Genomic DNA, 13,314 nt, shown 5'->3' with positions numbered 1-13,314 from the left:
CAGTCAGACTCATGTTTGAAACAATGAAATTTTTTTGGGGGTGACACTTCTTTTTATATAGATAACAATTCAAAGATAATTTTAATTTTTATTCAGATTCTACAATGATTCTTTCTCTTACAATCCTGTGTCAATCTTTTTCTTTTTCTCAAAATACTTTTTTTGGACACAGCTTCTTTTACAGTCAAAGGTCTTTCAGGATAATCTTTTTTTGGTAATAAATGGGTATATTCTTCTTCTTCTTCTGTAGTCAAGGGTCTTTCAATGTAATCTCTCCCATCATTATCATTTTCTGGACATAATTGATTATATTTTTCATGAGAAAGGATCTCAATAGTCCCATCCTCCTGTATTTGAATTGGTATACCTTTATCCACATCTTCCTCTCTCAGAACTCTCTTTCCAAATTGAATTTTACTCTTTTCTTGACTAGACGTGTTACCCATGATTAAGACAAATCAATAACTGATATATTTTTCATTTTACACCTTGTATTTATACCTTTTTTTTTCTATTTAGTATCATGGGGAAACCCCTTTTTATCAAAAAAAAAAAAAAAAAAAAAAAAAAAAAAAAAAAGAATAGATTTTTTTTTTTCAATTCTTTATTGATAACAATAACAACAACAATTACAATACATTTTGATAGAAACATTGACAAGTTTGTCCATGACCCGTAGGTCTTTTATGATAAGTGTCTTTAAACCATTCAGCTACATAATGATCTCTTTGTAATGCTGTACTATGGTCCAAGGGGAATAACCACTCATCTGCGGTTTTTCTCTTCTTGTGTCTTTGATGTAAATAATACACGCAATATTGTCCACATACATCTGTATTCCAAGGTTGATATCGGTACGGATTATAAATCCATTGTTGAGCATGGCGATGGATAAAATCTTGAATTTCTTTTTGTAAGGGAGGAAATCCATAAGAATCAAAATATTCGATGACTGGACTGGATAAATACAAACATACCCAATGTTCTCCAGGTTTATCTTGAGGATCCGTATTCACCACAATGGCTTTTTCTTGAGGTCTTAATTGATCCGGTAATAAATCTAAAGGGTACACTCCACCAAAAGAACTCTTTAATTCTCTGGATAAGACTTCTTTTAACTGTCCTGTATCCATTAATAATCAATACTGACTTCTCTCTGTTTGTTAATTTCTAACAGATTATCGAATTCTGCATATACCACACAATTTAAGGTGTTCACCGTATTGTTCGTAATTTGGACTTCTACTCTCAGATTTCCGGTTTCTATGATGTGGAATTTATCCGATTGCGCTTCTTGATCTTTCGTGAAATCCCAGCCCCATAAAGTGTACCCGTTCTTATACTCTTCTAGGGTGATGTCCGGGGCCCAATCTTCTCCTAATTTTCCCAGTGCTTGATATAAACTCAGATAAGATCTCAGATATAAATCTTCATTGAAATTAGGTTCGAAACAACGAGTACTCATGGTCTCTCCGTTAATACTGACATCTAATTTCTTAATTCCCACGTTTTGAAAATGAAACGGATTTTTAGTTTTATCTCTGTTAAATGCCGCATTGTCCACAAAACCTAAAGTGATGCGTTTAGGCATCTGGCCTTGAAACAGATGATCCGTGATTTTAGATTGAGTTCCTGTGAGTATGGTAAAGGTTTTCACTTCGACTCTTCTCAATGGATATTTAGCTCTGTGAGTGTTCAAACTTTGATTAATACCATTCATCATGACGGCCGTGGGTTTGACTTTTCTCACCCACAAGATCATGCTCAATATTTTGACTTTTCCCGTACTTCCATCTTTGATCATCATATAGAACTGAGGTTTAAATCTCAAACGGATATCTACTCCATTGGGTAGAAATCGGTCTTGTTGAAATAAATCCAGATGTAAACGATCATACAAGGTTATTTTCTTACTATTATTTATAGCCTGGTGACGTTTTCTAAATCCTTCGTTTTTAGAATTGGCCGGTAACTCTGGGACGATAGGTTGGTTAATGGTCACAGTATCAGCAGCACCCAGTAAACCCTTGGTTACATCAAATGTCTTATTTTCAGCCACTCCAAGGTCTGCTACTCCTACTTCGTCCATGTGTCCTGCTGTATCTTTTTCCCACAGACTACAAGCTCTCATCTGGGTCATTAAAGTTCTGGGTTTGTAAGAAAGTAATTTCTCCAGATAAGCTTTGTAAGGATAAGTATCGGTTCCAGGAGTCACTATTTTTCCATTGACACTGAGATCGATTTCCGTAAACAAGGAATGGAAGATATTATTCACCGGGGCGCAAGTACTGCCAGCTCCAGTCAGATTAGTACCATCCTCTTTGGTAAATTTACACACTATTTGAACATACGTTTGAGATAAATCCAGATATTGATCTCCTTGTCCATTAATTTCAAATTCAATAGGAGCCGTATCCGAATCTAAAGTACTGGAAATGGGGTAATATTCTTCCCATTTGGAGTCTTCTAAAGCAATATTAGTCGGGGGGACTTGGAACAATTCTAAATTGTTCATCCCACACGCACAGGAATCTGGTTGCAACATGATGTCTGTCTACTAGGATTGATTTTTCACAAATGAAGGTCAATCTCACTCCTCAGGCTAACACAGGTGTCTTTTTTCTTCTTTTCTTACCTAGATTCAATCTTTGTTTCAGGGCTTGTACTCCGAGAGTTTTAACAGCGTCTTTTAAAGATCTCTTATTTTCTAACACATCTAACCCCGTTCTAGCAGCAGCAGTCAAGGCATGTTTAGCTCCCGTTATCAGTAAATTTCTCACAACTCCTCTACCTCTCTGCCGTCTTCCTCTTCTTTTTCTTCTCCCTTTACCTTTTTGACTTTTCTTATTCATCTTTTTAAAAGCTAAACTTCCTCCTCTATTGAGAGCAAATAAGCCTGTATTTTTAACGGCATTGAGTCCATGAGTTAAAAGAGCATTTTTGATATTTTTCCTTTTTTTAATCACATCTGCTCCTACTTTAGCTCCGGCAATCAAGGCTTGATTACGACCCATTTTGACTAGATCTTTAAGTAATCCTCGACCTCTTTGTCGCCGCCGGCCTGAGCCTAATTGGACAGCTTCTTTTAAAGTCATCCCTATAGGTAAGTTCGGTACCATTCCCGAAAGAAAGTCTATAAAATTTCCTCCTCTTTGAGATTTTTTAAAACCCGGGGATATTATAGGTAAGTTCGGTATCATTCCCGACAGGAATTCTATATAATTTCCTCCTCTTTGAGATTTTTTTTAAACCCTCGCGTAATAACGGTGGAAGCAAACTGCGTGGAATAAGATTTAGTAATGGTAATCCAATAGGATTAGGGGTAAGGGCTCCAGCCAATCCAGAGATAATTCCACCTACAACACCGTGTCCTTTTTGACGTAATAAACCTTTATGACAGACAAATTGTCCGTGTCCTCTTTGTCTCAATAATCCGGGATGATACTGCATGTTTCATGACTCGTGTCAGACTGACCTAAATGCACTCAAGTGACTCCTTTTATACCTCCCTGTCTTAAGGTTGAATACAATACAGACAGCATACCAGACAAGTCGTCACTCCCAATAAGATGTAACAAAAAAGATGTACACTCATCTCAGTACACTTTTCTGAAATGAAGTTTCACGACTGATTTTCCATTTAAAAAAGGCATGGGAGTCCCTAAAGGAGTCATGATATGAATCTCAATGCTATCGAAATGTTTTTTACTCAGTTTCAAATATTCCGCTCTAACGGGTTCCCATCTAGCTTGTTTTTTATCTTCCAGATTGAGTGTACAAGGAACCACTCTTAATAATTTCAAGGCATTGGATCCTACCGTCTGGGGTTCAACCAAGTCACAATACACGTACATGGATTTCAGATTTTCATATAAATCTACGGTATTGTTGCCCATGTAACTCACGTTGATCCATTTGGTCATGTTTTTTGTATCGTTCTGAGGCATCACCTTCTTACTTTCTATTCCTAACTTATAAGCTAAAGCTATGGGGAAACGAATGCATAAGGGATATTTTCTAAGTTCTCTCCCGATAAACTGATACATCACTTTATCATGTTTGTCATGATAGGTTAATTTCATGACATTCTCTTTTTTAGAATCACCCCAAAACTTCCACAATTTTTTCAAAGTTCTTTCCAGTCCAAGACTGATTTCACTTGTTAAAGCCATGGGATGAATTTAAGGCCCCGGTCTAAAGTGAATTCGCCTAATTTCCATCTTTTGGTCTTTCCAATCTTTGCTTATGAGATCACCAAATTCAGTATGGTCCCAATCTAACAGTACAGGACATTGGCTTAATGGCATCGCCTTTTTGGTTTTCATTTTAAATCTGCCCCATTTAAAAACATTAGGTTCTTCGACTTTTCGATTATAAAACTGAGGAAGCAGGATGTCAAAATAAGCTTCCTCTTCTGTGATGTTTTTCAATGCAATGGGATACATCAATTCTGTTAAAGCCACTTCCCATTGTCCATCTGTTAAATCTACTGTTTGTGGTAATAAGATTTTAAATTGAGCAGTCGTATTACTCGGAAAAGATTGCATGGACCCATCACTGGGTAAAGTCATGTAAAAACTACTGCTCTCGGCCATGTTCAGTGAGATACTGAGACAAAATAACTTTGGACCCTTCTATTTATAACAATTTTTTTTTGTTTTGTTTTAAAATTTTATTGGACATATTATTACACTTCTTCTTCTTCTTCGGATCTGTAAGGAATCACGGTCTCAAAACATTGGCCCTCTTCGTTTTCCAAGCTATCTTTAATCTGGGAAAAAGGAATACGACAATACAGGTACTCTGTAGGACAGTAATAGCTAGGAATTATCAGTCCATCTTTTTGCTGGTTCCAGAACAAATCACGAAGACAGTGTTCTATATTCCAACACCATTCACCTTCAGCCAGAACCACACGAGTCTGGAATTTACAACGACCTAGGATCAACCATTTGTACTGCTGATAATGATGGTATATTTTTACCCTCACCTTAGATCCTTTAGGATGCAAGAATTTCTGTCTTTTTTCCAACCACACATCTTAAGTCGATGTTCCTGGATGATTTTCAAAATAATCTAGGATGGCTCCTATTTTAGTTTTCATCCAGGGTCCCTGCATGTAAATACATCCAAATAAAGTCTCACAATACCAACGATACTGCATATTTTTTTTTTTTTGGCGTCTGACTTTGAGACTTGACTTTTTCAGAATGAATAATTTTTGGGTCATACCTCTTTATATATAACCTTATCCAATCTATTTTTAGTATCTCAAAAAAAAAAAAACAACCCAACAACATTTATTTTTTATGATTTATTTCCTTCATATCTACATAAGGGACAAAGTCTGTAGCAAGTCTTGACAAAGTTCTCAACACATTTCCCACAGCAAGGATACTGTCTACATTGTTGACACTTCCATCTCCCCTCCGTATTTTCCTCCCAGCAGGTCAGGCATTTCTTTAAAGCTCTCTTTCTCGTTACTTTGACCCATAAGAGCACCATATTCTCTGCCCCGTACTTCCATGTGAAATATTTCACACACCAGTTACATCCACAGGTCTCCATAGAAGGGGGATCATCCACAAACCAGTGAGGAAAAGGCATTTCACAATGCTCGCAAATTCGATAAGTTCTGTGATGCCATCCGGGATAATCATACACCGTAAATGTACGCCATTGGTTCATTTTCCTATCACAGTAATGACAGTAATACTTTTCTACGTCAATCAAATAAATCAGTCTCCACGAAAAAATCATGATTGAGCGCAGTGTACTCAAAGCTAAGCTTTATATACCTTTTATTTATAAGGGTGGTGTGCAAAAAAAATGTGTTAGACCTACGTTTTTATTGAGATACTACTGTGTACGTTTGATTTACGTTATGCTGAGTCAGGCATAAGCAATACACACAAAATCTTGGCAGAGATTCAAGTCACAGCTAGCTATGCATTGTGACGTCATGTGTCACAAAAATGTTATAGTTGAAGAAAGAGAAAAAAAATAAGACATTTTTTTTCTAGGTTTTTAATTCACAATAACATTAAAGTAACAAACATGGAACACTTTGACATAGTTCTTTTTGAATAGGAAAAGTTCTCCTCATGTACAAATATTCTGTTTCACAAGCACAGTCCATGATGTCGTATCCTTCTTTGAGCACTTTATTTACATAATCTTTGATACAATCACGGATTTCTTCCATCCATTTCCCTTGAATCCAGGTCCTTTCTGGTCCCTCTGGTTTGTGAGCGAAAACGTATTTTACTTTCCATTTGAATTCCTGATACTGGGGTTGGCATGGCCCTAATATTACTTTTATAAGTTGTCCACATTGATGGTCCGGTAATTTGATTCTCTTATACAGGTACACATCATTGACTCCTGTTTCTCCCGGATTCTTATCCATGAAATCTTGGATACATTCATCTTTATTTTTCATCCATTCTCCTTTTTTAGTGGAACCTGTATGCTCTTGCATTTTCCAACGATACTCTGAGCTTAAAAAATCCATGTTACTCTATCCTCAGTCAGATCAGAAATGAATCTTTGTTGTTTCCCCATTTTATATATACTCTGTGGTGTATCTATTTTTAGACATTAACCCTGTGCATTCGTGGTCTTCTTAGGGGTATGATGGATCATCGTAGGACTAGGCATGATATAACCTACTGAAGAACTGACACATACCATCCAATATTCTCGATTAGGATCATGTAAAGCTAACATGACCACACTGGTAATGATAAGAGATACACAGATAAATAATTGGGCGAAATAAACGATTTCTTCTCGAGGAATATTCTCTCCACAAAATTTCCAATGAGGAGTTATTTGATGAGATCCGTTTGGGAAATCCATGAATCGAAACTAGGGGGATATCCTTTCCACCGAACTTTGACTTCTTGAATGATTTTTTTTCCCGACGCGTTGCTTTTTATACCCCAAGATTTCCTCCACTTCGTACACGTCGTCTTTTTTAATGATCTTGTGTAATTCTTTTTCGTAAAAAGTCCCTTCTAATTCCTCTCCGTTATAATCTTGCACTCTATACACGTAAGGATACCTTCCAGGAACTCTTTTAGAAATGGTAAACAGTTCTGTGGTCCAGTTAGGTAAATATCCTTTTCAAATGTGCGTTTGGCTTTACTGATGCGGACCTGATCTCCTTCTTTAAACTGAGGTTTAAGAAACTGTTTCTGATTAGATGTCCCATATAAAGTTTTCCAGACTTTTAACACATTAGAAGCATTCACTTGAACTGGGGCTCTTTTGATACTCCGATGATAGGTATGATTGTAAGCATACACTAAATCGGGTAAAACTTCTAAATACCGTCTGGTTTTATGACGAGTAAAATAACGCCACATGCGTGCTTTGAGTGTACGCTGAAATCGTTCCACGACACTGGCTTTAGTGTCCGTATTACGAGTGGTAAAAAAATGAACGGATTTAAAAGCTTGTAAGAATTCTCGATTGGTAAATTCTTTTCCTTGATCCGATTGAATGCGGACGGACGTCGACCGTCTTGTTGAAAAATCTCTTGTAATCCTCGAATCATTTCTTTTCCTGTTTTCTGTTTTAAAGGCACTACCCAGGCATATTTAGATAAGACGTCAATGGCACATAATAAAAAAGTATATCCATCATTATGTTTCTTTAAACTGGATACATATGCTAAATCTAATTGCCATTGTTCATCTATATCGGTCACTCTAGTCTGTTGTCTCCGGAATTTTCTTTGAATGGGTTTATGTAAGGTATAAGTATCTTGCTCTTTTAACCATTCTCGAATCTTTTTCAGGGAAATTCCTAAAGGTTTGACCTGACGATACAAAGCTTGTATTCCTCCGTATCCTCTTTTAGGATCATAATAAATCTCTTTTAAAATATCTTCTACTTGTTTCTTTTTCATATTTTAGGCAATGAAAGCCAATTTTCATCGACATGTCCTAATTTCTTTTCTTCTTCGAGTTTGGCTTTTAATTCCTTTCGAGCTCTAAAGGGACTATATTTGTATCCTACCCTTGTCCCTCCAGGGGTTGAAATGGGTTTTTTAATGACGGTTCCTCGATCTTCTATAGGTCTACTCACTGGAGTGTCAAAAAAGGAAGAAAATCCACTATCGTCTATTTCGTGACTTTTAGGAGTACTGATTTTTCCAGGTCTCTGCATGGCTTTTATAAGGTTTCCATTGCTCACGTATTCCAGAGGAGTACGCGTCTCTTTTAAAGCTTGAGCAAATTGTTCTAATCCTGTAGGAACCGGATGAGTTTTACGAAAATAAGATCTCATACTACTGGTATCAGCCATTAAATCCACAATGTTAGAATCGGGAATTTTTTGACCTCGATAACTAATTTCACCTTCTTTATTCCAAGTTAACACTTTAGGGTTTTTCTTTAAATGATTTAATAATAATCCAGCTTTTCTCTTCATGTTTTTATTCACTGTTTCAAGGATTTCATCGTCAATTTCAGCTGCTGGTAATTCTGCTGCTGCTGCGGCTGCTGGGGCTGGAGCTGCTGCTGGGGCTGGAGCTGCTGCTGGAATTTTCAGTTTAGAAATAGGCTCCTGTCTAGCTTGTTGTAAATAATTCCTATATCGATGAAGTTCCTGGCCATATAAAGCGACTTTTTCTTCTGGGGTTAAATCTTCACGTCTTGTAATCTCGTCCAATTCCTGACCTAAACTGATGGTGGATTGAAATTCCGGAGGTTTGGGTAATTTGGCCTTGAGATCATTTAATAAGACTTCAGGAACTAACACCATTTTACGACTCATATTTTTTTCTTCTTCTTCTTGAGGACTTTATAGACGGATTGACCGGCACCTAACAATAAAGGTGCTGCTGAGATTAAAAGGGGTAAAATGTTTCCTCCTTTTTGTTGAAGTAATAAAGCTCGTCGTTTCTGAACAGATTGAGGTTTGACCAGTCTCCTGAAGATGTGTTTCTTAGGAGCTAGTTTTCGTTTATGAGCCGAACTGAGAGGTAACACTCCTTTTAATAGGTTGTACACGATCTCGCAGATTTTGAGAATACAATCTCCAGAACAATGTTTTAAAATACCCGTCTTTAATGGAGAGGAATAGTGAGGGCCCGATAACACTCTTAAAAGAGGCCAGTGAGGTTTTGATCGTGTAGAACAGCATCTTTTCTTCTTCTTCTTAGCCATCCTGGGGTTAAAATGAGGATATGTCCTAGGTTTCTCCCCTTTTTATACTCTCAAGGAGGAGCATACATGTCGTGTTTGGCCTTCTCGTGTTTGTCTCTATTTTTCTGGGTGACGTAGAATTTAGAACAATATCGGCATTTATATCTCATTCCTTTAGGAAGTTGAGGTGTAGAAGCGATCAGCGGTTGAAAGCGTGCTATTTTAGGAGTGTGAATGGGTACTTTAATTCTAGGAGTGTGAATTCCCACATTGACTTGAGGAAACATTTCTAAATCGGGAGCTCTTTGACTGCCTATGGGTCCCATAGGACGATCCATTCTCATTTCAGCTTGTTTTTTTAATAACTCCCCAATAGTTTTTTGTCTTTGTTCTTTATAATACTGATTGATTTCGTTTTTTAAACTTTCAGGCATGGCTTTTCGTTGAGCTGGAGTTTTGGGAGTCGTTTTTTTCTTTCTACCACCAGGGGCTGTTCTTTGAGTAGCAGGTTTTCTCTTTTGAGGTTTTCTCTTCTTTCTGGTCTTTTGAGCTGCTCCTCCTACTCGGACCATCCAATCTGGAAACACTCTTTGTTTCTTATTATTGACTCTGACTACCACACTTTTTAAACGACGAACACGTCGTTTCTTAGGTGCATTCCATTTAAATAAATGACGAATAATGACTCCGCCTAGAAATCCGGCTCCTCCGCGTTTTAAAATGGCATTTTTTCTGTCTTGATCACTCGCCGACTTATCGGCTATGATACTTAAATCTTGACGATGATTATTAATAAACTTTTGAGTCTGTTTATTGATAGGTAAGACTCCACGTATCAAATTTCGAGCTCCCATAGCAAACCAATTCAATAAGGCTTTACGCCCTAATTCGATTAAATGGGCTCGCTTGGCAGGATCTCGCTCCCGCTGTAAACGTCGTAACGTTTTCACTAATTTACTCTTGGCTGAGAGAGGTGGACCCATGACGACTGTATAATGATAAATGACAAGTTTAATGTTGGTACATTTTTATTTATACTCTTGTGGCATGTGTATAGTTAACAATTCAAACAATCGACTTCTCAATCTGTATTCGTCTGGGGTCTGTGGATTCAAGTCAACCAGGAGATACCCGTGAGGAACACTGGTGGCTTCTTGATAGGCCGACATCAAATGAGGTAAGGCTAACTGTCGACTCAAGACACTGATTTGAGATTTGTCTCTGGGATTTTTAAACAACACTAAATAATGAGCATTCAAACTAATGGTGCGATGCTGTGGTGCCCGATCAAATAAATTCTGAGTGATGTAAATCACACTGGTATTCCGATGATGCGCTTTACGGGTAAACCAATCCACGATCGATTCGATGGCTTTTCCTCCCATCATGTCGTCAAAAATGAGTAAGTGAGGAATAGTTAAATTGGCTATTAATTTCTCATCGTCTTCTGGAATATTTCGAATGAAGGAGACCTGATCTGTTAAAGAAGTGTAAGCAGGTTGCCATTCCCGATAACACCAGACTATTTTTTGTGGCATGGGGGTAATCCAATGTAAATTTTCCACTAATTTTTTAACAAATTCCGTTTTCCCCGATTTAGATGGTCCTGCTACCACCATGGTAAATTCGTGTTTTAATTGAAAAGACGGGAGTGTCTCGTCAGGTTGCATGATGATAAATGAAGAGAAAAATAGGGTTTCAATCCTTTTTATTCAACACAGAAATATACGTTGGGTTCTCTTCACATCGGATCGACAAATGGGGCAATACCGGAAGGTGGGAGCACATAATGAACAGCAACATACGTGTCCACAAGGGAGTAAAGCCATTTGTAATTCTCCCTCTAAACAAATGTGACATTTTCCTGTGGCCTGAATCTCTGTAGAGGTTTGCTCTAGTAGAGGTTTAATTTCAGGTGAAACTTTGTATCCCACCCGGAGTAAATGGTTAATGAATATGATCATCACCCACTCACGTCCTTTATAGGTATTGATGTAAGGACAATTAGGGTTCCAATAAGCATGTTCTACATAAGGATCGTCTGTAGGTTTCCAGCAGTTTAAAGTCATACCACAATGAAAACAGATGGTCTTATCACTCACTCCCCTGTAATAAAATCCGGCTTTGGCTAGGTTGGGTAATAATCCTTTTAAAGACTCGGGCCATCCCTCTTTAAAGGTAGCTTCTCTCTTTAAGAGCAGAGCATAGTTAGGGTAAACAGGAAGCCCCTCTGGCTCCCTAGAATGATCAGCCATGACTGAAGTGTTCAAATATTTTTGCCCCCTTTTTATAACCCCCTTCATTTTTTTTGGGGGGGGGGTTTCCCCAATAATAAAAACACATTTTGAAATACAGTATGTTTTTAATAACCATAAGGTAAAGTATTATAATCATTCATTAATTGTCTCTTATCATAGACAATTCTATATTGTTTTTCTAAAGGTACTGTCTTGACTTCATGTTGGCGAGTCCTCTGTATTTTGTAAGGATACGAGACTTGGATTTCATCCATTTCTTTCTTGAGCATTTTTTCTAATGTCTCTGGTGATACGATATAGGAAGCCCGATAATTAAGAGTCAATCCTTTGACTTTACACACGGAATTTCCCTTGGCGGTGAGGTAAGCATAATTTTTAGGGCCTCCTGACATGAATTTGATAATGTGGTCCCCGTCTAATTCATCGGTCCATTCTCCTAAACTATGGCCAAGGGTAGGATTAAATTGTCTCTCCTTATGTTGGTATATGATACTGTCCGTATCGAAATAAAGGACCCGATCTCCTAAAGGTTGTAAAGTCTCGTAGAGGTGTAATCGGGCATGAGCGGTAGTGAAACAGGCCAGTACCACGTTTCCGAAGGGACACTCTTCTACAAATTCCTGTTTCTCTTGATAATTCACCAGCATCATGTCCGATTCGGGCTGCTCTTTATTTTCTAAGAGTTCTATCCCTTTGATGTCAATGGTCGAATCTTGTAAGAGTTGCTGTAATTCCTCTTCTTCGGTCAAGTATCGAGTTTTAGGTAATAAGAGGCGTTGAGCGAATTTTCCCCACAAGCAATTTAAAAAGAGTTTGGCTATCGTTCTTCGCACCGGATTTTTTTCTATACTTAATAGGTCCATTCTAATGCCTTCTCTGTCTATTACTTTACGAATGTAATCTAGTTTCTGTTCCTCTGTCTGACAATCAGGTGGGAATCCAGACGCTTCCTGTTTGATCTTTAAGAAGGTATCGATGTAAGATCTGAATAAATCTTGACTGCTTTCTGGAAAATGCCAAACCTCGTAAATCCGCTCTAAAGTATATCCCATGTCTAGGGCTTTATGTAATTCTGTAATCACCCAAGTACCTGTAAGACTGCGTTCCTGGTCTGTGTGTTGACATCGATGTTTAGAAGTAGAGACCTGTCGTTCCGCACAGGTTCGACATAATGGAAATAATAACTTGTCTCCCGTGCGATAAGGTAAAACGGGGTGATAAAGCCCTCGGGGTGGTAAGACCCGACAATGAATGAGGCCGAAATAAGTTCTCACGTCCTGGAATTGGTCTGTTATGATCTGAGGATGGCCTAGGGGAAAAAGTCTGTGTTTTAATACGTAAGGGTATAAGGAACAGACGTCCACGTATCTCATGTCCCCCTCCTAACAATACAATCTTGTAGCATTGGTCCGGCCTCCGTACAGAGCTTCTCGGGGGTTCAAAGGATCTGGAATGTCCAGGTCTCGTACATAATTCTGTAATGTCACCTCTCTTTGTACTTGTTGATCGAAATCGTGTTCCCAGATACTATGTACGGAATACCCCATTTCCTCTAAGACCGTATTCCTCCCTAAAGTTTCCTCGTGTAATTCCTGGTAAGTAAATTGTGTCCGGTGAGGATGAGTTTCGGTCTGTAAATTCGGATAGCAAGTAGGGCATCCGTGCCAATAGCATCCGTAAAATTCGTAGATGGTACGAGTAGCTTCTTGGTATCCATCTACAGTATAAGTTCCGATCTTGACTTCTCCTCCGTTTCTAGCATGTCGTATGTGAGATCCGCTCTGTTGACTCATCCAGGTTAGCCACCGACAGGCTTTGGCGGAATATTGACTCGCAGGCTGATACCCCATGTTGGGAATGATGGCAGTGGTATCTTCGGGCATGAATCCTCGACGGTAAGC

At 38.2% G+C, this 13,314-nt stretch overlaps 2 protein-coding genes across 2 annotated transcripts; both read right to left on the bottom strand.

Annotated features, from left to right (window-relative positions):
- Nucleotides 1-1,132: 1,132 nt before the first annotated feature.
- LOC133200557 (uncharacterized protein F54H12.2-like) lies at nucleotides 1,133-2,545 on the bottom strand. Its single transcript, XM_061336339.1, has one exon. It carries the CDS (start codon nucleotides 2,543-2,545, stop codon nucleotides 1,133-1,135), a length of 1,413 nt encoding a protein of 470 aa, XP_061192323.1.
- An 8,322-nt stretch (nucleotides 2,546-10,867) lies between these two features.
- LOC133200556 (uncharacterized) lies at nucleotides 10,868-12,786 on the bottom strand. The gene is made up of 2 exons (XM_061336338.1): nucleotides 11,648-12,786; nucleotides 10,868-11,393 (listed from the first exon to the last, which is right to left on the bottom strand). Exons 1-2 carry the CDS (start codon nucleotides 12,784-12,786, stop codon nucleotides 10,868-10,870), a joined length of 1,665 nt encoding a protein of 554 aa, XP_061192322.1.
- Nucleotides 12,787-13,314: the final 528 nt, after the last annotated feature.

This window comes from Saccostrea echinata, unplaced genomic scaffold (assembly GCF_033153115.1).
Source record: "Saccostrea echinata isolate AGI-Se365-2 ecotype Australia unplaced genomic scaffold, CSIRO_AGI_Sech_v1 ptg000040l, whole genome shotgun sequence".
Taxonomy (NCBI): Eukaryota; Metazoa; Mollusca; class Bivalvia; order Ostreida; family Ostreidae; genus Saccostrea; species Saccostrea echinata.
Note: the sequence above shows the minus strand (reverse complement) of the source record. Positions and strands in the feature narration are given on the sequence as shown.